The 26403-nt window shown below is 41.6% G+C and overlaps 1 protein-coding gene across 2 annotated transcripts in view; it reads right to left on the bottom strand.

Annotated features, from left to right (window-relative positions):
* Nucleotides 1-19299, bottom strand: part of ATP13A3 (ATPase 13A3) — a 61570-nt gene extending 42271 nt beyond the window's left edge. Inside the window, exons 1-2 of one of the 2 annotated variants that reach the window (XM_034063594.1) lie at nt 19279-19299; nt 17903-17956 (exon numbers count right to left, since the gene is read on the bottom strand). In XM_034063594.1, coding sequence (XP_033919485.1) covers nt 17903-17940 — 38 coding nt within the window. In that variant the 5' untranslated portion in view covers nt 17941-17956; nt 19279-19299. The remainder of the gene's footprint in view (nt 1-17902; nt 17957-19278) is intronic. The other variant, XM_034063597.1, reaches the window with a different exon arrangement.
* Between the last annotated feature and the right edge of the window lie 7104 nt (nt 19300-26403).

The following is a 26403-nucleotide window of genomic DNA, read 5'->3' as shown; positions in this document are numbered from 1 at the left end:
GTCTGGAAAAATTACTGCTGTGAAAGAAAAAACTTTTGGTATCTCCTGCAGTCACCATGTAATTTAAATACCAAGTTTCTCAGATGAAATTAGACTTCTGACAGCTCAAAACTTCAGTAAAATCCATGTACTATGCATTCAAAAAATCATCAAGCTGTTAGATCTGCTTATGCTCTATCATTGTTTGCCTGCTTAAAAAATGCAAGTAAATAAACTTACAAACTTGTACGTTAAACATCCCCCATTTTATTACTTTTAGGTATTTGTAAAAATCTTGAGATAACTAAAAGAGTTTCTCTTACCAAGAAGCAGTCCAGCAGCTGTCCTCTGCACTTGCTTTTGTTATCATGAGTTAGTGAGGCAGTTCTTAATAACTGAGACCCTATCTACAGGGGAAGTCCTGACAAATGAACTATTTTGTCTAAAATCTAAAAAAAGTCTCCAAGGGCTTTTCAAACTGTTATCAAAAGATTAACATATCAAAGAAAATTTGGCACTGCTTGGAATGCCTTTTTTTTTTTCCCCTCTTCCCTCCAGGGTGGCTGAACAATTGCAAGACTGTGGCCGGGCTGGCGCGGAGGCTGCGCTTCCAGGCATCAGCCGCCCGGTCCAGCTCCTTCTATTCAAACCACAAATACCTCACCAGGAGCGCGCAGACAGTTTCAGGTCTATGCACGAGTTCTGATACTATCTGTCCAACTAAAAGCATGTATGCTTCTGACCAAACCCTTCCATGTATTTACAGCTGTTGTGAGTGAAGACAACATGCATTTTGAGGAGCTAACCAATGCTACAGGCGGCAATTAATACACACATTTTGCATCTCAGCATTTTGCAATTTATCACAGAGCATAACAAAACAATCATACCAAATTAGACGGCCTTTAGAGATCAAGCGCTACAAAGCTAAGAAAGGGAACTTGGTCACTACCCAAATGTCACAGAAATAAGTTTCTTTTCTATACAAGACAAAGATCAACCAGCACTGCTTTGGTAAGAACACAAAGGGCTGATGAAAAGATCTAGCAAATCAGACAAGAGAAGCAAGAGACATCCATGAGAGACAACAAATTCAAAAACCACCTATGTGCAAGGATTAATACAAGTCATTCCTTCCGTATCATTTAATGATAGTGATTCCTATGTAATCACTATCATTAAATAAACCAAGCAGCAACTTCTACAGGAAGAGAATTAAGACCAAAATACCAGACTGACCTGTCTGAAAAAAAAAGATCATGATACAGATCAAATATGCATCATATCCCTGAACTCTTCTAGTGCCTAAATGACCTGTCTAGCTCTTCCTGGTCCAAAAGGGAACATTGTTACTTCAAAGCACTACTGAAAGACTGGAAAACCTTTTCCAGAACTTACTTACAACAAATACATGCTTCATTAAGAGATAATTCACAGAGCTTTGGAGTTGAAAATAGAAGTTTCTAAATAGCTTGATGTCATTAGAAGTCTTTTAGATTTCTGAATTAAAAAATATCTTGAGCAGTCTTAACTCCAAATTATTGCACAGCAGGCAGACATCATCTTCAACTGTACCCTCACTAGCTGCTAGAACACAGAAAAAAAAAACTGTTTTGTTTTGAAGCTAGAAAGCCAAACATGATTTCTGTCATTCAGAAATTAAACATTTCTGCATTTAAGAGCCATACTTCCACCCCTTTATCACAAGAAGGAATCAACCTTGCAAGGTAACAGACCTTAGAAAAGCAACTTTTAACACTAGAGTTTATTCTCATTCCAGTAACATGATTCCCACATATCAAGAGCAGTTACTGAACAGTCGATTTTTTTCAGGCATTATGGTAAAGCTTTCCAGCATTCCTGTGATGCATATGCAGGAGGTAAGCAATTCCTTTACATATACAAAACAGAAACTAATGCTCAATCTCTGCCACACTTGCAGTTCCAAAATTAAAAATTTAAGTACTCACAATGGAAGAGCAGTAACAGGCCAGGAAGCAGTAAGAATGTATCTTCTGCGAATACATTCAGTTTCAAAATACATCCAGTTTCTTAGGAAAGATGAAAACACAGCTGACCATTAGCAGAATGGTCAGATAATTTTGCAAAGCAACTGACAGGAAAACTGTATTCCTTTGCCCTGCCACAGAAGCCAGCTTTCCATCTCACCCTACAAAGGCAGTGTATCATGTGCTGCACGGGAGCACTTGACACATCCAAGGACATAGTAATTCGAAAGACAGCTCTGCACTTGTATCTCAAGTCAAATGCCAAAAGATGTTCTGAATATTAAGTGCATTTTGTAATTTTAATGTTATAATATGCCTGTATGCATAGAAAAGTATTTCTTATTTAACCACCAGCAGCAAACCCAATGATAATGCTTTTTCAAAACTATTACAGAAAGACTAAAAACTTTTTCCCCCCACACCACAGAGCCATTTCTCAGGAGAAAACACCCCAAAACAAACAAGCAAAAACCACACGCAAACGAAACAAAAAAAACCCCACACCTGTTCTTGACCTAAGAACTCCTTTGCCACCCTGCTAATGAGACCTCCTGATCTGCATAACACTGGGAAGCACCAATCACAAAAAATTGCATTCAATACATCACTTTCAATGTGTGTATAATATCTAACCTGATGTCAGAATTGCCAGCAGTCGAGGAAAGGCATTCTAGGTATAGTGTAAGAGGCCATGCTCTAGAAAAAACACTTTTAAATGGTGCTATAAAAATAGAAGGAAAAGTCTTATCAGCTATTACTACTTGAGCTTGCAGCTCCTGCCCATGCCAACTGCCAATGAGTTCCACATACAATACCTGAAAAGCTAAACCTACAACACTTAATTTGAAACGTGTTATACTAATAAATAAATGGATATAAGGCTAAGATGATGCAAGGATAAAAAAAATAATAAAAAAATAAGAGCACATTCTTCTCAGCACCACATAACATGCTGCACACATTAAAAAACACAGAATAAAGCAAAGTTGAACAGAACATTTCAAACTTTTAACAGCTGAAACCAAAGCTTCTATCCACAGTGCCTTGGACTTGAGTACTGTGTTTATTGCCCAGTTCTTGTCTTTTATGTAAGAGATCCTGCTTCAGCATTTATAAAAATAATATACTATTTCCTATGATTTCTCCACTGGCTACTTTCAAAACATACTGACAGAACCTGCAGCCACTCAAAATTAAAAAAGGACCATTTTTAAGTAGACTTGCAGTTAAAAAAATAGAAATATTTTAAGGGCTCCAGAATGCCCCGCTGAATTCTACATTATGACATCTTGCCTCCACACAGTCTGTTACCAGGATTCATCATCCCTCCCTCATTACTCTCACTACCTTCTCAAAGGAAAGAGTTTCCAAAGTTCCTCCTCAGCATTTTTGCTTCTCTGATGTGCACCACTTCGAATCATAGAATAGTTAGGATTGGAAAGGACCTCAAGATCATCAAGTTCCAACCCCCCTGCCATGGGCAGGGACACCCCACACTAAACCATATCACCCAAGGCTTCATCCAACCTGGTCTTGAACACTGACAGGGATGGAGCATTCACTACCTCCCTGGGCAACCCATTCCAGTGCCTCACCACCCTAACAGGAAAGAATTTCTTCCTTATATCCAGTCTAAACCTCTGCTGTTTAAGTTTCAACCCGTTACCCCTTGTCCTATCACTACAGTCCCTAATGAATAGTCCCTCCCCAGCATCCCTGTAGGCCCCCTTCAAATACTGGAAGGCTGCTATGAGGTCTCCACGCAGCCTTCTCTTATCCAGGCTGAACAGCCCCAACTTTCTCAGCCTGTCTTCATATGGGAGGTGCTCCAGTCCACTGATCATCCTCGTGGCCCTCCTCTGCACTTATTCTAACAGTACCATGTCCCTTTTACGTTGAGGACACCAGAACTGCACACAGTACTCCAAGTGAGGTCTCACGAGAGCAGAGTAGAGGGGCAGGATCACCTCCTTTGACCTGCTGGTCACGCTCCTCTTGATGCAGCCCAGGATATGGTTGGCTTTCTGGGCTGCGAGTGCACACTGCTGGCTCATGTTCGTTTTCTCATTGACTAACACGCCCAAGTCCTTCTCCGCAGGACTACCATGAATTTCCTTTTTGCTCAACCTGTAGCTGTGCCTGGGATTGCTCCGATCCAGGCTTAGGACCTTGCACTTGCCAAGGTTAAACTTCATCAGGTTGGCATCAGCCCACCTCACAAGTGTGTCAAGGTCCCTCTGGATGGCATTCCTTCCCTCTAGCGTATCAACTGAACCACACAGCTTGGTGTCATTGGCAAACTTGCTGGGGGCACACTCAATTCCATTGTCCATGTCAGCAACTTGCAGAGACAACTTCTACTTAAGTATCTAAGAATACAGGCATAGCTTTTTGGCAGACGGGATTACATTACACCCTGGTCTCAGAGCTGCAGCACAAATGCTAGAGGCTCCGCACACTACCTGGCAAGCCTAACACCATGTGCAAGAGCCTGTCTTTACCTGCTCCCAAAACATAAAAGCCATGTCACTCAAAGACTGCTTCAAAACTCAAACAGATCACTTCACACCTGATATACAACTTAGCCAAAAGTCTTTAGATAATCATGTTTTATGACCATGAAATCCAAAGGTTATCACATTCTACTTCAACATACACTATGAGTTTACACTTGTAGGTTGAATTTATTTGTAATGCTTTCAGTATTATTTTAACATAACCATTTTTTTGTAGTCTACATTACAAATGCAAAATATACTTCCCTTGAGAGGCACACTCCTTAAGAAGCATGCTCAATCTAAGAAATGTACCTTACATGGATGTCATTTATAGTTCTCAAATAGGTTGAGGGTAAACCCTTGAATACAAAATTATCCACATTATATACAATAAATGTTTGGGTAAGACATACAAGCTAAAAGAACTATGGAAGAACAAAAATCCTCCAGCTATATTTTGAAAGGAGTTAAGGTTATAATTTGTACTACAAACAAAGCTTAACACTTAAGTCAAGTAACCAAGCTTCAACAATAAGAATGACATAATAGTTTAATGAATACATGGAAATTTTACAAGTACACGAGCTAAATTTTAACAAAGCCCTCCACTCAATACCTATTTTATCACTTCCCATCTTGGGCTTTCTGTTATAATACAAGCTTTTGTTTCTGTGTTTAGGCCTAAGGAAGACCATTGTATCCAACAATCACCAAACCAAAATTGTATTTACATTTGTAGAGTGTATTCTTTGTAAAGTATACTTTTTGCAGGCTGTAATAGCAATTGCAATGTTTATAGCAGAATACATGCTACAGTAAGGAAAGATAATTCTACATCTAACAATAAACTTCATATCGCAATTCATCATAATAACAAAGTACTACAAGCAACACCATACTCAGAACTTAATTTGTAGCTGTTCTTCAGATCATTATGTTCAGACCAGTCAAAAATTTGTTATAAATATGACAGCACCTGCACAGTTGAAGGTGTACCAGAAGAGAATTTATGAAAGCCAGTGGTCATATCAAGGACAACCAGTCAAGCACTTCACCACCTATATTTCCCAGCATCTCATTTATCTTACCTTTGAGCAGAAGCTATTTATATTAATAAAAATTTTCAACTGACAAATCAAGCACCAAAAGTCAACATTGCCCAAAGCTTGTTCTTGCTCTCAGGCACACAGAAATACAGTCTCTCTTTGTTTCCCTTTTATTTTTCTGGGTGTCCTACCTGGCTGCTCTTAAGGAAAGATGATGGGTCCCACAGTCACAGAATCCAGCAAAGCATACATTTATTTTAGATGCTTATTGTTTCTCTCCTCTCTTGAAGAGTATACCAGACATTTGGGTTAGAATTCACAGGCTTTGACAACAGGGACAGTGAAACATTCTATTTATTCTTGGAAGAGAAAGTTAAAACTCCTTCAAATACATTCAGTATTTGAAAAGGCATGGCACCATTAAACACAGAGAGAGTTTTCAATAGCTGAGTTCTGAAGCTATTTCAAAAAAGATGTTCCTTTCTCACATGGGGTGTGAACTCTACCCAGTCCTTCTATTTTATTAAATAACTGAGACTATTATGGTTAGATAATGGAGATGGCAAAGGTGCCCCATTCCAGCACCAAGAGAACCACAAATATTCCAGTGGAGAATTGGGAGTCTGAAGACCTAGATCCAGTAACAATGGGTCCTTTCAAGGAAGCATTTCCCCTCAGGGGCTATGCCAAGAGCCCAACCTTTCCTGTGTGGCTGCTGCCTTATTGTGAGATGTAGAGTATCTGCTTCCTGGGATATATTTGCTTTAGTAGTATGGATGCTCAGTAAAAGGAGGTAATGACTTTTTTTCCTCTTCCTCTAAATTCTTGGAAAATATTTTTTAGGTTAACATAAGAACATTTGAATCAAATTTCTGTTTGCCTACAAGGAAATCATCAAGCACAACCAGAACAATCATAAAGAGATGAACTTTCCTCTGAAGTTTAGACATTTAACTTTTGTTTCCTCAAAAGTACACATGGTTGGCATACAGCTGTGAGTACAGCACAGTTCCAGAACCGGTCATACTATACATAAGCAACCTGCTTTAGTATCTCTTTCCCATCCTAAGTATGACTTAATACCTGTCACTGCAGTATTTCTTCACACTTTCCTGAAGACACGATGTAAAACTTAAAGTTCAACTATATGACTACTAAATGCACACATATAGACCATCTTCCAGATTAACAGAAACAGCACCAAACTGTACTCAATTCTAAAACTTTACTCTGTAAGAAGTCTTATACATGCAAATAGGTTAAACTTCAGCACTTAAACCTGGGGTTTCTAAAGCTTACAGAAAGTACAATTTTTAAAACAGTTGCAATAAATTGATACAAATTGGCACATTCACTTAGAAACACTTCAAGAAAGCTCTCCATGTGCACAACCAACCCACCAATCAATAGGAACACTATGCATGACAGAAATCGCTAAAACTCTTAAATATATAACACTAAAAATTACAAATTAAAAGGTTGTATCAAACAATTTAACACAATTTAAGATGTCAAGCAATTTATTTGTCTTGCTGAAATTCTAACTGAATATTTGCAGATTTTTCTGATGCTTAAGCTTCATTCAGAGACCAGACTGTGGAAAAAACACTCTCTTATGCATTGGAAATAAAGCAACCTGACAGATTAGCTCCTGAAAATGACTAATTTACTCCCAGAACTACCATATGAGGCTAAGATGATAAAAAAGAAGGCGGAAATGTTTCACTCTACGTCCATGGCAGAAATTTGACAAAGACAAGAGGAGAACAGATGTACAGGACTGTAACATTTAACTCAATTTTTCCATGCCTGTAATGTAAATTTTGGCCCACATTCATCTAGCTGTTATGCCCCAGACATTCAGAGCAGTCCTACAAAACCAGAAGAGCTTTATCAATTTAGTGAACAGTTATCCCTCAGAGAACAACTTCTACAATCCGTGACATTAAATGAACTCACAGCAGCCTGCTACAATACATTTCATCATTGCCTTAAATAGCTCAGTCTAAATGACACTTTGCAGCGCTTGTGTACCTCTTGAGAATCATTTCCACAGCATCAGCAGTGGGAGACATCTTCTGTATAATAAAAACAGACTGCAATAATCTGACATGTCACCCCCCTTCAACTGCTGCAACCTTCTCAATAGTGATGACAGTCAGTAAATGTCTTCAGTCTTGCTTCTCTCAGTGAACAGCTTTTAGTTACCAATTCATTTATAGTTAACTTTTATCCTATGCACTTACATAAAAAATTCTCCTTTAACATTTAATGTCTAGTGCTATATTTCTGTCAGCATTTCAGCTACCTTTTTTAGCTTTTTTTTGCCTTTCTTAGCCTATAAACCTTTTTATAGTAGTACTGAGAGATGTAACTGTATCCATCTTCTCTAAGGAGAAAAGAAAGTTTTCTTAAAACCAAGAGTGAAATGATGTAAGCAAGTACATTAAAGATACAATAAAGGAGCAGTCTTTACTCAAGCACTAACTGAAATACCACCACTATCTAGCCAAATACTCAGAAGTAGCCTCTTTTCAGATACCTCTGATCTAGACGCTCTCAGATTTCCCCCACCAGCCTTGCTTTTTCATAAATGTTGGGTGAAAACAGGTCAGCTTTCTAAAGCACTGTTAACGACTGCCACTATCCTCCACATACATTAAAAGAGGAAGTTGCTTTCACTCTCTACCCTTCCAACGAAACAGACTAGAAAGCCTGGCTGAAGGCTAGCAGAGCAAGAAAATAACAGTCCTCAAAAGGTCAGATCAAATGTGCACTTAGCTCAGCATCCTGAAGAGTAGCAGCCATGGAAGTGAAGTTGTATAATGATACTTTCCAGTAGACACTCTCCAATCCCAGTGACTTGCAGTTCAAGAGCTTTGTAAGCCAAATACTATATAATCTTATTTCCCACTAAGTGGATTTTTCCCTCATCTTTTAAATTATTTTGAGGCACATTTTAAGCTGGCCAGCATCCTGCAAACAAAATTCAGGTTTGTGGAGAAGGATTTTAGCTGTCCATCTACTAGTTTCAGTTGAATCCTCCTACTTCTTGTATTTGAAAGGGCAGTAAAGACATGCCTTACTTACTCATCCCTGCCACCTGTGATTCTTCTATAAACTGTTTTATCCCATATCCTTCAGTGCTCTCCTCTCCATGCAGTAATAACAGCTTCCCTTACAGAGGTCATTCCATATTTCTGGTCATCCTTGTCAGCATCTTTCACCGTTCTGATATGTATCTTTCTTACAATGTCTCATCCCCCGTAAGAATTTGCATTTGGCAAATAACACACTAATGCCACAAATAAATTAGAATATACTATGCAAATAGCTAATTAAGACTGGGGGGGGGGGGGGGGAAATTACAACTCCACCAAAAAAAAAACCCAGAAAAACAACCAAACCCAAAATAACAACTACAAAAAAATCTCACAACCCACCCAAACATTTTTCAAATAGCAGAAGTGTGTGCTTTCTGTCATACATACTCTTTATTCATACACTGACTCTTTACAGGTACGTGGAAGACAACCTTCAGAGGTCTCTTCCAACCTCAACCATCCTATGAGTCTGTGATTCCACCTGTACCCAGTACATTTTCATAAAAGAACCATGGTGGCTCACAAGATGAGAGATTTAAGCCAAACATTTACTGAGTTTTCATAAGTCATCAAGGAATTAAACTGGCAGTTACATAAATACTAAATTTCTCCTCATCAAGTCCTGGATCCCTGAGATCTCTCTATAAAATCCCAAGTTCCCATCAGGACTATCCCTTAATGCCATTTCTGATGAACACAAGTCTTTATGGACTTCTGGTTTACAGGATGAAGTCAATGCTTCTATTCCACATGGTGCCACTGCACCCAAATCCTACATGCGTCTTACACTTTGAACTCCACAATAAAGAGATCAAGGGCAGATCACAGAATATATCTGAAAACACCTCAAACACAAAGTAAGCAATTTTTCAACCTAGCTTTCTACACAAAGGAAGTGGGGGTGGACATTCATAGTTTACATAAGTGACCACAGGGCACCTCCGTCAAAGTTGACACTTCACCCTGAAGCTTCAACTGAATCATAAGACTTAAGGATACACTGAACCTCTTGTAGAGGCTGTGCCGAGTCCTTGAGTTCATATACTCCTTACAGAAACTACAGCAGTATAGCCCAAATCCAGATGCAGTAGGCTTTACCCAGGATACCTTAGCAAACCAGTGTGATCAATACAGTTAGAAATCAAAACATGAAATTTTCCAACAGACATTAACTTAACTCCTATGTTACCTGCAAACATATCAAATATGTTCATTTATCAAGGTAAAACAAAAGGAGACAGACTCAAACACTATCAATCACAATTCAGTATATGAATATATACTTGGAATTCTCCTTGGCCACAGCACTCAGGAAAGCAAATTCACAATCAATTTACCTGAATGAAAACAAAACAATCAAAAAAGTTTTGAAAAAGGCTGAAGCTCTGAATATTACCTATTTCTAAGGAACATTAGGAAGGGAATTGGCCACAAGTTACTGTATCTGTACTACCTTTCAAGCTGATGTAATAGGTATCAAGCCAATTTTCTTAGCTGTATTTAATAGATGCACGATCACACTTTTGAAATTAAAGAGATATTAACTTCACTAAATCAAAACTAGCATCTAAGGAATGAGGATGCTTCCTGATGAAGGCATAAATATAAAAACAAACTTCAGGAATCCAGCAAAAGTAAGATGGGGGGACAGAGTGAAACACCAAGCAGATGATTCACCACAAAATACCATCTCATGAACTTAGCAAATTCAACTGCCTAGATACAGCTCAATGTCCACAATACAAAGTTACAATCTCAAAAAAACAATTAGTTTTACCAAAAGTGAGCTACTTCAATTTAGCAATAAGGCATCAGAAAGCATTTTCTCAGGGTGCACACCAAAATAATCTCAACCTGATGGAAATTCTGTTGACAGTAGCTAATCAACCAGTACAATCACTGTCTGACTACGGTCTGTGTAAGTTCTCCTATCACATCCATCAATGTCCATCAATGTTACACACAACAAGTGTTACTTGACTTTAGCTGGACAATTATGGCATTTAATGTATTACTGCTTATGCCATCAGAAAATGACTGCTATCAAAAGAAACTGAGGCTCTCCACCTTTGTTCCACATGTAAGATGCAGACTACAGAAATTAAAAATACTTTGCACTGAAACTTGAGCAAAACACTCCTATGATCAATTCTTCCTGTGTGGACCAGCCATTGCCAGCAAAGAGACAGCAGCAATCTAACACACCAGACAATCGCTACCGAAATGACCACAGCCTAAAAACTGGTGTTACAAATGCTACTGGCATACCAATACCAGCTTAAGGTACAGACGTCCTTCGTAACACATGCTCAGAATGCAATTATGCCAACAGTCTTGCTACTGACAAAAGCTGTCTCTCTAGGGAAAAAGATGTTGCTGGATAAAGGCTGGCACAGGGAAGAACACTATGAGGATACCTACGTTTGCATGCCATAGACTGAAAGTCCTGAGTAAGGACTGTCAAGCTGACAAGACTGTAAGTTACTTTGCACTGTGCTTTCCCCTTACAAAAGGTATACAGTTTGTGTGGTGAAAGAGTATGTGTTCCTACATCTTGCCTGTTTATTATTAAAGTAAAACTATCTCTGTTGGAAAAAGACATAGTTATAAGAAAATACAATTTATATTGCAAAACAAAAAATAAAATTTGCAGATGAACTTACGAAGTCAGGAGCCTAAGTACACTTTCAACCACCAACAGAGACTGTACAGTGGTGGTTTTCCAAGTGCTTCTGTTTGCTCATACATTACATCTGTCTCTGCTCCAAACACATACCCTTCACCATGGGTTGATCACATGCTTTATCCAAGCACTAGGTAACTGTTGGGGCAGTACAACTGTACAGAACAACACAGGCAGAAACTGTGTTTCATCCATACACTGTTGGCATTAAAGCCTGACTGTCCAAAACGGAGTCAACATGATTACTCCTTCTCACACCACAAGTCTTCAGTATTGCTGGTATTAAGGCTCAGGAGACTGCCTCCAGCAATAAAGCATGGCTGTGATGCAAAAAAAAAAAAAATAATTTGAAGACCCTCTCCTGAAAGACAATTTAAATTTTCTGTGGCCCTCGACAAATGGACTGACTGAAGATATAGTTAATCCAAAGAACACTCTCTGCAAGACTGCACATTTGACAGCTCTTTTATGTTCCTGTTTGAATTACCAGTTGGTCTGAAAAGAACTTTTTGCTGGCTTGTCAGATCTGGAGTACTGCTACAGTGACAGAAGCACCAGTTTCAGACAGCAGCACCCTCAGCCAAAGACTGCTCAAGCCAATGGAACAGCTTTTGAATTCACTGGGCTTTGGATCAAGCCTTCACAACTTAGTGACAACTTAGTAGCAGATATGTTAAGATCCTCCACTCCTCTAAGATAAAAACAGTTCCCCTTTTGAGAAACATAAGTAAGACTATCCCTCTGCTCAGAGAACATATTCTCTAGCAATTCAGTAGTAGGACTTTCAGGAAATCAATCTGTACCCAAAAGTTATGCAGCTCAATAAATTACTTGGTGAAGGTAGAGTCAGGCAGGTAATGCAATGTAACTGCCAATACACCACAAAATCTCTACACTGGAGGCCAACCCATACCTACATCATTGAACTTTCACAGCTTCTGCTATCTACTACTGCATTAAACGGATCCTCCAGAAGATAAGCTCTTGCTACTGTTGATGCTAAATGCATAGCAGATCTAAAGGCCAGGGTTCACAAGGGTAACTGTTCTTTTCTTCATTGATTTGGAGATGCGGTATGATAGCAAAATGCATAGTATTAATTTAAATGCTTCCACACATTCCAGTTACCTTACAAATCAATCACTGAAAGTGAAGGAACAGTTGGCTCAGTTGTGTCATACAGTGTACTGCATGCAATCAAAAGCAATTACAGAAGTGCATGAATAGCATGGCTACACTCACAGCTGGACTTTCAACTTCAAAATCTGTCTGTACTCACTGTGGCTCCCTGTACTGCTGAATATACCAAAGTATATGTTCTTCAAAAGATCTTCAAAGCCAAAGGTAGACCTTTTTAAGCATGGATCAGAGACATCAGGATTACCACCTGAAGGTACTAACACTACTAAAATTACTGAAAATTCCTCATTGTTCTGTTACACTGAAGTTACACCACACTTCCCACGTGGATATATGGATGTCCCATAGTATCTCCACTGTGGAGGTTTAGAACATTCTGAGAGCATAAGAAAACTTGCTCCATTCGCAAGAGGTAGCATCCCAGAGAAAGAGTAACATCCAGAACACCATATGTTTCCAAACTCACATAAGCACCACAGTCTAGTCATTGCAACCTGTGCAACGTCTGAACTGGCATGATATGACCAAGTGATGGACAAAAAGAATCCAGTGTATTCCCTCTCCTTGGCCCAAACTTGACTCAAACTAAAACAATCCTATCAGACGAGATGAAAGAGACATCAATAGAGAGTTTAGTCTATTCTCCAAACTAAACCAACTACACCAGTCTTTTTCAATACACAAACTTGTTGTTCATGGCCACCAATAAAAGATTTCTTAAAGTATTATTCTTACTGTGAGAAAGTTGAAAGCTTGATTGGCATTTTCCTTGGTGAAACTTAATCTCATTTCAACCTGCCCATCATAGTCACTGAAAGTAGCATTTCGTTCTTACTGATCTTTCAAATACTTGAAATCTCTTACATTCCACTTAACTTCCTCATCTCTTGCCAAAATAACTCAGATTTTCTTCCATCTTTATGAAGCTGTTTCTTCAAACTGATCACTTGCATTTCTCCCTTCTGAACTCTTTCCAGCTGGTCCAAATTCGTGAATTTTGGCACCCAAAAGAGATGCTGTCTTTTGAGAGTACACCAACAGCAAATAAAGATGACAGATTTAAACTTTACATCTCTCAGACAATATTCCCATTTAAACATCCCAGTAAGATATTTGCCTTTTCTGCAAACAGCATGACACTGACTCATGTTCAACTTGTGATCCAGTACACCCCCAGGTCCTTTTTCTAGTACCTAACCAGCTATTCTTCACCCTGCATTTGCACAGCTGATGATGCCTGCCTGAGTGCAGTACTCTGCATTTCTCCCTATTACATGTCATCCTATTTTTCAGGTCGTTTTGAACTCTCATCATGTCCTACAACACCCTGTCCCCAAGAATTTAATAAGCACTTTTAATCAGCCAGTTGTCCCATGCTTTCACTAAAGGTAACCTGACCCAGGACAGAGCCCTTAACGTAACCTCTCACTTCAACATTGAAACATTAACTACCCTTCTCTGAAGAGAGTCATCTACCCAATTTTGCAAGTTTCTTAGACTGCTTTCCCCAGATCATGTCTCCATTCACTTATGAGGCTATTAAAATGTGGAAAACTTATTCAATCAATCAATCAATCAGGAAACAAGATTTCCACTGCTTCTGCCATAGCCACAAAACCTTCTGCTCTGCAGTAAAAAGGTGTTAGACTTGGGATGTAGTTTTCCCACAAATCAGATCATGATGTTGCTCTTTTTGTAGTTATCTTCCAAGCACTTGAAAACCGAATGTTTGCCTATTACTCTCAACTGATGGAAAAAACTGAAATAAAGTGAACTGTCAGACTTCAACTCAGCTCTCTCTCACAATTCTCTGAAGACACCCTTTATCAGTCTTCTAGTACTTCTGAGTATTTTTAGGTTACATTTTTGCATGTTTTGAGCTGTTCTGAGAACTGTACAGTGAAGCTTATCAGGGCCAGCTGACACAGGAACATCTAGTGGAAATACACACCAGTGCAAAATACCACCTCACACAAGTATTTGTAAGATTAAGCACCTGCATGACACCTGTTAGAGAAAACAAGCAAAAGAAGCACCAAGGACTTTAAATGTTCTGCACTTTCTGTAGATATATATGTTCTTCACTAAATCTAGAGAGATGTTTCCCAGTCTTCTTCCTGGTATTAATGCACTTCTACAGGAACCTTGCTAGCTTTTATGCCTCTTTCTAGTTGCAATTCCATGTGCACTTTAGCTTTTCCAGTATCTGCCTCTACTATTCTTTAATACATGCTCTTCATTAATATGGCTTAATTTCAAGCACTACATTGTTTTCTTGCATCCAAAGTAAAGCTCATAATCAAATTTGATCCTACCACTTTTTCTATTTCTCAAAAGCACTCCCGTTTTGCTGTTCTGTCTCCTACCCTTCATAAGTATCACAGCTTTAATTTCATAGCTGTCGCCATGTATCACCTCTCATTTTGACATCCTCTAGCTAGAATAAAATCTAAGAGTTGCCACTCTTCTAGCTGTAGGTACCTTATAAACTGAAAATGTCACCATCACATAACTTTGACAAAGGTCAAAAAAGGAAGTTAAGTATTTTGATTTTTAAAGATGGTCTTTTGATGATCTTAAATACAACATAAAATATCAATCAAACTAAGTAAAAATGGACATGCTACTATTTCCAGTAACTGGTCCTCTTTCAAAGAGCTGGTTTAAGATGAACAATGTAAAGCCACAATTCTAATAACCCAGAAGCACGAAAAAAGGGACTAAGTTCTTTCAAATGAAAAATACACAAAGAATAAAAATACAGACAGAATGCAAAACGCCACTAATTATGGTAAGACTGATAGGATCCTGAACATGATAAACAACGCACCACTTCAGAGCAAGCAGCTAGACCCCATGGCCATGAAGACCCCTTCCCAACCCAAGCACAGGACTCCATTCAGATGGTGGGGAAGTTATATACTTTAGAAAAGGAGCAGCAAGATATAGCACATTAAATTTTTGTGTGGATCACATCCAAAACTCCTGAAAAGTAACTGTTAATCACCCATCCTTCTTTTATTTAAATCAGCCTTTCAGCTACCAAAGCTTAAAGTTTATCTTTTTTCCATCAGAAATAAAGGTGTCAGACTTGAGGCTATAATACAACTACAGTTTACTACAAACTAGAGTTTTGTTCTCCACTAAGCAGATTATTTAACAAAGGAAATAGCTTTTTTATGAATGAAAACTATTTTCAGCTCATTGTCTAACAGTGAAAGGGAAACACTTTGGCATTACTGTTATTTTAAAATATTTTTTTAAATGTCTAATTGGGAAATTAGGATCTTTGGAACTCTGAACTTGGATTGAGTTTGTACAAACATCCCCATGTTAGACATAACCAGATCCAAGCATCAGTCAGAATGCTGAGTTTTTTTTCGCTACTGAAAGAACACAAAATCTACTAATTTGCAAAATACTGTGCCTACAGACCCAAAGCCAGCTTGGCCATACTAGATGACATGCTGCAGAGACTGGTAATCCCTGCCTAAAAAAGCATATATTTAAATACTCCATTCTCCACTGCAAGTGTTTAAGCTGTTCTAAAAGTGAGTCTAACTATAGACTGCAGGTACATTTCTACACCACAATGATACTGTTTGAGCACTATTAAATTTAAGGAATTAGTTAATTTATTAGTTAATAAATAATAATAATTAGTTAATTCCTTTAGTTAATTCTCTCAAAACTCTGAGTTTTGGAAATTCGACAAAATATTAAAGGAATGAAACCACTTCATTCCATGCCAGCTACCATTAGGTTCATACCAGATAGACATTGAATTAGGAAAGTGTTAGAACAGTTCTCCCTGGCCTGCTGTTAAAAGAGGCTTAAGTGTACCACTCAACTCAGACATTTTTCATACCAGAAGTAGTAATTCCTACAACAGACCTTGGAGAAACTAAGTCAAAGTAATCCACTGGTGGTACTTTACAGAAATAATGCAAACAGTACCTGAAGGTTTCCAGAAAACAGAACAGGACTGCAATGCTTAAGATGCTTAACAAAAAACTGGCCTTTCCATGTCAGCTTCCAGTTCTAGTACAGATTTCCTCCATGACCTGGGCAACACACTTGGGCGTGGCTTTAACAATGAAAAGGTATTTTACCCTCACAGAATAAACGGAATTTGTCTCCATGCCACTGAAAATTTGTGTCTTGCTGTTTTATACTCCACACAGAAGACAGTGAGGAACTACCTCTTTGAAGCAAAAGAGCAAATTCAATCCGAGAGCTCAATGTAAATAGAGACTTTTTTCTTTCTTTTTAAAAATAATTTATTAGGACCCCAGCAAAACAGCTTGTCAGATGCATCAGGCCTCTCACATGGCATACTACCAGAGGAAGACTGAACTACAAAGTTTCTCAGTCATACTCAGCCATCATGATGCAACTTCCTTCCCTGATACACAGCCCCCATGCTCCCTTGCCAACACTGAAAGTTGCTTCAGTAGGCAGCTAGAACCTTTCATCCCCCTCTCTCTTCAGATTAGAGATAAACCAGTGCCTGCCTGAATCATCAAGTCCTCCCTAGAGCAGAAAGGGATGAATGAAAAAGATACACATGAATACCAGGAAGATGCTTCATACTAGAAGTAACAAAAAAAAATAAAGGGTGAGAGCATGCCGAGCTCAAAGTCTAGAGAGCACTACTGGAAGACACTGAAAACAGCACCACTGCTCCAGGGAGGTATTTGGGAAGCCAGAAGCTGCTGTCCAGCACCTCTGCCAGAAACAGCATCTGCAGAATTGCTCAGATCCCTTTCACTGCTTTCTCCTCCTTGTGGCAGGGACAGACAGCTTCGGCCACATCCAAAGTTAACAAGGCCCCTCTTGCCCATTTCCTGAAGCCTTTTAAAAGCCATCTTTGGAGCACAACAGTTTTTCCTAGCTGACCTAGGCACTGGAACACTTCCTGCTGCCAGAAGCAAGTGTTCTTCCTCACAGGTGACTACACCAACAATTCACATTTTTATTTCACTAAGCCATCTTAACAATAAGCTTCTTAGAAGTCAGAAAAGTCAGTCCCAGTAAATTTCCTAGTCAATTCTACAGTCCAAAGTTTTCACAGTACATCTTCTTTAACCTTTGTAAAATTATTTTTGTAGTTAGCCAATGAGAAAAAGCAGCTACAAACCCAGCAGTAGGTAACCCCTACTGTCATGCTATGCACAACACAAACGCTTCCTTGGTATAAGTGTAGTCAAGATCTATTGCTACCTACACTGCTACTTGGATACTAAGTTTATGAGGGCCTGACTTATAGTATAGAATATGTCTAAATAATGCCACCCCCAAAAAGATGTTTCTCCGCAGGTTCGAAAAAATCCGTGTTCTATAGAAGATAACAGTGTTGTATAAAAGTCAGCTTTTCTTTAATGAAAGGTAATAGTGACTCCTTCAGATATGATGGAAATGATGGCAGAAAAATATAGCTAACCTGTCTGAAGAGCCAGTGTGTGGACAAATCTCATACATACATAGGCTGAGTCACCTACAGTAAAAAAAAAAAAAACAACAGTTAGAGGAATGAACAGACTAACTGAAATTTAATTGTCCTGGCTAAGAAAATACCATACAGTTCTAGTGAACGTGGACAACAAAGGGAACATGCTAATTGAACTATAAAACTGGAACAAAATTCTGAGCAAGCTCAGATGAAGCGGAAGCAGTCAGTCTACATGGCCAGACAACCATGAGTACTCACTTAAGAACAGTTATAGTTAACCACCTCCTGCTGCTGGAGGCTATGCTATTTTAGCTGAGAAAGACAACAGCTACTTGAAGGGCTCCAAAAGAGCATCATCCAACCACAGCACTTACAGGGATATGCAGGTCCAGGGAAGGAGGTAAGCCAGAGCAACAAGCTCTAAAGCCTGTATTGCAGACAGTCAAGTTATTCATTGTCAGTACCAGTGCAGTTTTAAGACTGTCTTGTCAATTCTGTTTCAATTCTCAGTGATTAAATCACTTAGTAGTTGTTTATCCCTGAAAAAGCATAAACAGGCCTCCCCTCTGGGATGATGCAGGGGCTGCCAGAGGTCCATTCAGTGTGAGATCACCATCTCCACAGCTCAGATGACAGAAAGCCCTCTATAACCTCTGCCAACAGCAGCATAGCACACCAACTCATCTGCTGAAAAACGGGTGAGCCGCATTGAGCCCTCACCTTGTATTCTACTGAGAAAGTTTCTCTCTGGTACACGACACTAACGCTTCCCACCGACCCCACCACTACAAAACGCACGAACGCATTCGCGAGCAGCGAACGCTCTACGCGCGGCTGCGTGGCAGCCAGAGCCCGCAGGCGGGACTGGGAGCAGGGCAGAGCGGACGGAAGAAGAGCGATCGCTCAGCTGCCCAAGTGCTGAAGGTGCTGCCGTGAGCCCGGGGCAGATCGGCGCTGCTGGCGGGAAGCCGAGTGGCGGGAGGGGAGAGGGAACCACGGGGCTGCGGGAAGCGCCGCACGTGTCCGGACACCAGCGGCCGAGAGACCCCGGGCAGCCACCACACACTCGCAGCCACACGCCCGCTCGCTCCCGAGCGGCGGCGGCTGCCCCGGGCTCTGGACTCGCTCCAAACTGATCGCGGCAGCAGCCCCGACACGACCTCTGCGCCCGAGCTGGGCCGCCCCGCGGGGGCCGCTGCGCACAGGGGAGAGGCCGGCGCGGCTTAAGGGCGCTGCTGGCGGGCGAGTGACCGCGCCGACCCCGAGGCGGCAGGAGCTGCCGGCGTCGCCGGAGGCTCGGCCCGGCACGGCCCGCGGACCCTCCCTCACCTGCCGGGCCGGGCCCGCCGCCCCGCGGCCCCACTCACCGGCGGCGCCCTCAGCTGAGCCCCATGCTGGCGGGGCGGGCGCGGGACCGGAGCGGGACCGGCTCTCCCCCGCCCCACCCCGCCCGCCCAGCGGCGCGCCCGCGGCTGCCTCGTGAGGCACGACCGGATCCGCCGCCAACCGGCTCCACGCGCCGGCCGCGCTGGGCGGGGGCAGGGAGGGGCGCGGAAGTGACGTCACCGCGGCACGCTCCTCACTCCCCTCACCCCCACCCCGATTGTCACGCGCCGGAAGAGCGGGGTGCCGCGCGACACCAGTGTTGGGCGGGGCCTAGGGGAGGGAGGGGGTGGGAGGGAGCCCGGGTGGGTGCCCGGTTACGGGGCGGGACGCGGTTGTCATGGGGACGGGACAGAGTCTGTGGGGCAGCGGACAGCGATGTGGGTCCCAGTGGTGCAGGCCTGGGGCTCCCTGGGGACCCGACCGGTGGGGCAGTGCCAGGGGTCTCAGCAGGGAATGGCAGCGGGCTTTGGGTTACGCTTCAGCATGGGACCAACGGCTCCCCCTGTGCTGGCTGTGGGGTGTCCTGCAGGCAGTGCGGGGCTGAACGTCACCCGTAAAAGCCACAGGGCAGACATCCCCATGGAGTCAGGGGACACCTGAGTTGCCCCAGACCTGAGTTGCCATGGGGTGGGGAGTGGCACTTCAGTGATGACAGGGAAAGACCTTCAAAGCCTCTGCTGGAGGAATTGACCCGGTCCACCACAGGCATTCACACCATGGTGGGCTTGACAGTTAACCACAGGGCCAGAGGAGCAAGCCACTACGTATATGACCACCATGTGTGTTAACACCGTAGGGATCAGCTCAGGGAAACCTCCCTGTAAGAGAGGAGTGTTCCCTGTGGGAGCCCTGGAGCACCACAGCAGAGGAACCACCTGACAATGAGCTCCCTCGCAGACCCCATGCCAGGGGTGGGACACAACCCAGCTCCCCGAGTTTAACAAAGCCAGCCGGTCACTCAGCTCCTCTTCCTCTCAGCCCAACAAGAGTGCCAAGAGGCCTTTCCACAGCTCCACTGTCCAATATACACTCGCTTTTAATAACCCATCTTTGTCAACCGCCTTTGCCATCTGGTAACGATATGCTTATCTGGAAATGCAACGGTGTCCAAGGGACATGCCCAGCCCTCAGCTGCCTGTTGTTTTCCTCCTCTCCCATGTCACTGCTTTCCATGGCGTGCTCCGCTGGGTCTTGGGTGTGCACAGCTCTCGGTGCCCCTCAGAAATTGTATAGAACATGCTTGGAAATGCCCAGCCAAGAAATCCCTTTGGAGCAGTGTGCTGGACAGCCTCTCTGTTACTGCCCCACCAACTTGGGCATCTCTCCAGGCACTAGATCACAAATTACTTTTACTACTTTCAGGTAACCTATAATCAGTATTGTAGAGGCAAGAAATGCGTGACTTCACAAAACATACCTTCAGGTGGATGACAGATATAGTAGTTTAAACCCAGCTGGCAACTAAGTACCATACAGCTGAAAGCAAGACACAGTTTAAGTTTCCAGATGCATCAGTTAAGAGTTTGAAGAGCACTACAAACCATTTAGGGGATCTGTAAACCACAATAGGGTCAACATTTATTTTCACATAGTACTATTTTTTCCCCAATAGCTCTCCACTATTGCAGATTAAGGGAGCCTTTGACCATTACATCTCATTGCATGTAATCCCAGCAGCAACTGAACACTGACTACATCTGTCTGGCACAGCAGCCTTGCTCTCAGCTTCCCACAGAAACTCCTGTGACTCCACAGCTCCGGGTGAGTCAGCCCAGCATGGGGATCCACCAGGAAACTGCCAGGAATAAAAAGAAAAGGCACAGTTTTCTGCTGGCCCAGTGAGTTGAACTGATTCACAGGGCACGCATGTGACCACCATTTATGGGAATGAGAGGAAAAGGAGAAACAAAACTGCCCCTTTCGGCATCCATCCACAGATTAGGCATAATACTGACTCAAACCAGAACGGAGACCTTTCTCTCTCTCAAAAATAAAAATACAATTAAAACCACCTATTTGCTGTTAATGTGTTAACTCTTAAACTGTCACAGTTTGTGTTGACTGCTCATTTCATCAACCCGCTTACCACTTTTGCCCAAGGCTGGCATCAGCCTAAGCCAGAACTCAGTTCCTATTTACCTGGGCTACATCAGTTACTGATTTTTACATAATGATTCAGCAGTTACTTCCTCTGATTCTCTGGAAATTCAGTGATGCAGTATTTGCTAAGAAATTAGTACTAAGGGTTTGGTGATCTGAGGCAATTTTAAAAATAATTTTGTATGCAAGTTTTAAAGATAGATGTGTATTAACTGGTGGGTTTCATTCACTGTGGTTATACATGCTAGACAAAAATTAAATATGGGCACATTGGTCTGTCCATTTGCCAAACAAAGAACAGAAAAAATCACTAATAATTTCAGGTTGTGAGTTTTTTCACTGAATTTTTATTGGTTTTGTCTAACATTCAACCTAAATTACTGTTAGAATTTTCTTTGTATCTATCTCAAGGAAACATTGCTTGGGCCCATATATTTTCACTGAGTTTTCCTAATTCATTACCCCTGTTTGCAAAGTGTTGATCTACCCATTGATATCAGCTTCAAATTTCCACCTGCATAATCTTTATTGTTGCCTATACCTCCCCTTTTGAGCAGGGTGTTTTGTTTCATCTTAAAATCAGAAAAGCCTCCTTTGATGACATTGAAATTGTGAGTATTTGAGTCATCTAACAAATCGTTGGTGAAGAACCCTTCCAGTTTCCATTTGGATCACACTGAAGTATTTCCCTCATGCTTACTTTTGCTTGTAAATGCAAAAGCCTTGCAAACTTAGCAGCAGCATCCCCAGTAGAGTCATACCAAGGCAGGGAGATTGAAATGTGTACCACTCCTCCTGGATATTGTGGAAAGAAAAAACAGAGAAACACAGGCAAAACACATAAGCAGAAGAAGTAGCAGACACCCATACAAACCTAGAAACATAACTGTGATGAGAAGCCAAGGAATTTTTTTTTTTGGACTAAGTGTTGGCTGGTAAAAAGAGCCTACCATATGACTCAAAGGAAACATGTTATTAAGTTATTAGTGCTATTAAATAGACACTTTTATATGGTTATTCTCTATTAGTAAAAGGATATGTTTTAATACATATATTTCTTTGTTCTTCATCAAAATTCCTTTAGTCATTTTCAATTAAAGGTTAATTTCTCATCACATCTTTCAAACCATTGCATTCATGTGTAAAACATATTCTAATGTATTGTCTTTATCCCTATTAGGTTTCTCTTAACACCTTGACATGGCTTAACCCAGTCATCAACTAAATACCACACAGGTGCCTGATCACTCCTCCCCTCCTTGGTGGGATGGGGACAAGAATCAGAAAAAATTAAAACCCACAGGTTTTTATCTTATCAGAAACAAGAACAGTTTAATAATTGAAACAAAGTAAAATATAATAATAATAATAAAGGGTAAAAAGAGAGAGAAATAAAATCCAAGAAATGCAAGTGATGCGTAACACAATTGCTCACCACCCACTGACCAATGTCCATCCCATCCGTGAGCAGAGACTGGTGGTTCCTAGCCAACACTCATCAGTTTATATACTGGACATGACATGTTGCAGTATGGGATATCCCTTTGGCTAGTTTGGGTCATCTCTCCTGGTTATGCTGGCTCCTGGCTTCTTGTGCCCCTCCTCACTGGCAGTGCATAGGGAACTGAAGAGTCTTTGATTAAGAGTAAGCACTGCTTAGCAACAACTACAACATTGGTGTGTTATTCTTATATTAAATACAAACACGACCCTGTACCAACTACTAAGAAAAAAAATTAACTTTATCCCAGCCAAAGCCAGGACAGTAGCCACTCTTTATTCCATACCTTTTACATCATGCCAGGTCACACACTTTCCTATACACCATCACCTTTCCTGTCTTTTGATACATATACACAGATGTCATTCCCTTAGTCTATGGACCATCCCTATAAAAGTCCATCGAGCTCACTCAGTCCATGACTTTGGGCTCCATCTGTCATAACAGTTTTTCAAGGCAGGAGAGATGGTATGTGGTGTTGGACTGTTACATGCTGAAGCCAGTTCTGATTCTATCAGCACTGTGCCTGCTTGGTTTCATCAAAGTTCATTCCTCATTAATGTGGTGATCAAAAGAGAGTCTGGTTCAGATCCTCAAATCTGGAGCGGTGGGGACAAGCACCGTGAGGCACCTAGTGAGGTGATGGGTGTATACTTGCTATGGAAGTGATAATATACAGTGTTACATAGCTATTAACATCATACAGTTTAATTCATTGGCTATTGTCACCAAAAATAAAATCCCCTTGAGGCACACATCAGATTTTCCCATCCTCCTGCATTACCCACCAAGTGCATCTGGCTCCTTGAACAGAAACAACCCCACAAAGGAGTTTGCATTTATCTGAGGCAGGAACAACCTAGACTGTTTTTCCTAGCATATCCTTTATGTGTACTACAGGATCTTTTTCCTCTTCTAAAGTACATAAAACTTTTAACTGGGCAGGGCCAGCCCAACTGGCAGATCCTGAATACTTTACTGCAGTCCACTTGCCTGGGTGACATATAACATCTTCCTTGAAAATATACTTTTCCTTTATGCTTAAAAGGAGTCACCTCCAGAGGCTCAGGACTTCTATCCCTCTTCCAATCACCTTGTCAATGCCCCCTTCCCTAGCAAGTGATCCTAGCTGCTTGGCTTCCCTATCCTCTAATTCCAAACTACTAGCCCCATTCTCCCAGCACCAGAGCAGCCAGGTGATAGTGTCGTCACCTGGATGATGGCTGATACTGTTTTGCATATCTTGCAGCTCACTCAGGGATATGGACTGAGAGGTTACCTCTTGTTCTGCCTTCTCCTCCTGTTCCAGCAATGAACTTGATTTATCCTCCTTCACTAAGTGAGACATCTTTTGTGTCCACTTCTCATGCATAGGGGTGACTGATACCAACATGTTAGTCCTCTAGCTCAGTAGCATCACCCCTCACCAGGGTCTGAGTGGTTGTAGTGCTTGTCGCTGGGGTTTGAATAGCCACAATGCTTGTCACTGGAGTTTGAGTAGCTGCAGTGCTTGTCACAGGGACAGAAGCAGCCAAAACCAGGACACATCTAATTGCTTTTCTTTTTCAGCTACTGGCAAATCTGAACTAGTTTATTGCTTCACAAACCTCAAACCATGCAGTTTTTTTTAAATCCAGAGATTAATTTCACTGTTGGCACAATCTTTCCACCCATCTCATTAAGCTGTTTCTCAGCAGCTTTCCAGCTCTCTTGGTGTCACTCTGGTTTGTACTGCTGGAAGTGCCTGGCAACCTCCACTCTGCTGCAGCATCACTGGCTGCACCTTCTGCAGAGATGGGATGTGTCACAGGGCATCAAGAGTTATCGCTAGATATATACCGAGAAATCATCATGCTTGGTGCTTTTAAAACATCAAGTAGTTCAACCTGGTAGAAACAAGAAAAAAAATAGCAGAGAAACAACAGGTTTTTGGTGTTTAGTTCTTCTTAGTGAACTGGTTAAGAGGAGGAAGTGAGCCAGAGCACATATTTTAGCACTGTCACTGCTCCTGGAAATGTTGCTACCATTCACAGCCGGTGTAATTCCTCACTTTGCTCAGTAATGTGGGAGCAGACAAGCATCTCGGACCTTGAGGAAGAGAAGTAAGTCCTGTAGCCTTTCTTAACAAGCTTCCCATGGCTATTTTGATATCTTAGTTACCTACATTCCACCTGAACTGAGTGTAGGTCCCACAATAAAAGTTATTAACTCATTTACAACTTCCTGTGACTAGAACATTTCTTACTTGTGACATTTCTTAATTGCTCCCTCCCATCACCTTTTCCCCAGTGTCAAGGGCGTAGGCTGTTTTCCATGTCCAGCTTTGCCCCACCAAGCCCTGCACTCTGCCAGGCGAGGCACAGATGTGCTGAATGATGCTCGTTAGGTGCATGGCATTTAGCTGACTAATCACATTTTATGTGTTTTTTCTCTCTGACTGTATCCACTATTATCTCTTATCTTAAACTGTAAATCCTTCAGGGCAGAGACCAGCTTTGTTATTTGTCGCATATTACCTAGCTAATGGGGGTCAAGAATTTTACATGCTTCGGCAGTAAACAGCATAAATATAATTTTGCTTTAAGAATATTTGCAAAGTTTTTCTCCTTTGCACATGATTTCTAAATCAGCCAGGACAAGAACCTATCTGGGGATCACATTTGTGTACAAAATCTACCTTGAGCCAAAACTAGGATATCCAAGTAGCAGGGAAAATAAATCAAAACCTACCATTTGTTTATTCAGTCTCTTCAATGTGTCTATATTAACGTGTTCCACCCTGATTTTTCTAGTAGGGCTGTATAAATACATGGGTTAGCTCAGAGGAGGTTATAGGTCTGTCTCCACAGTGCAGACACCTAACTGGCCACATCTGATGCCAGATGCTGCAAGCACACCTCTGCTATGCCTGTACCACCAAGCCCCCCCCTGGGACAGCTGTAGGACCTCCTGTGGGACATTTCTGGGCTTGTTTGCCTCACTTTCCTGGCAAAGAAGGCAAAGGATCCCTGCTATGCTTAGAGGATGAAGTCCCCCTGGCCCACTCTCTAATCCCCAAACACCCTTCAGCAAATAGAAAGAGCTCCATAAGAAAAGGAGCTGGGAGTGGATAAGGCTCTATGCCTTCCCTGAGCCACAGAGGGGAAGGAATTGGCTGTGGGTGGACATGACATTCCTCCTCCTCCCCTTATGCATTTTCCCTGACCTCTGTTGCTCACAGGTTCTGCCAGTTGAGACGTTCAAGTTCAGTAGGTTGGCAACAGCAATGCTGTGCTGGCTCTCAGACACAGGCATTGTGTCCTATGGGCTCTGCATAGGAACACCTAACTCTTGAATAGAGTGCCAGAGCTCATAAGCACACAGACAGGTATATGGTGATCCATGAAATGGTTGTTAGGAATCTGAAATTACAGTTTCACTTTTCAAGAAGATGATTCATATGCAGTTGAAAGCTACAAGTCTTAAAATGTCTCTTTTAAAAGCTCCTTAAACTGCTTTGACAAGC

Source organism: Melopsittacus undulatus, chromosome 6 (genome assembly GCF_012275295.1).
Source record: "Melopsittacus undulatus isolate bMelUnd1 chromosome 6, bMelUnd1.mat.Z, whole genome shotgun sequence".
NCBI classification, from domain to species: domain Eukaryota; kingdom Metazoa; phylum Chordata; class Aves; order Psittaciformes; family Psittaculidae; genus Melopsittacus; species Melopsittacus undulatus.
This window is presented reverse-complemented; position numbering and strand designations above follow the sequence as displayed.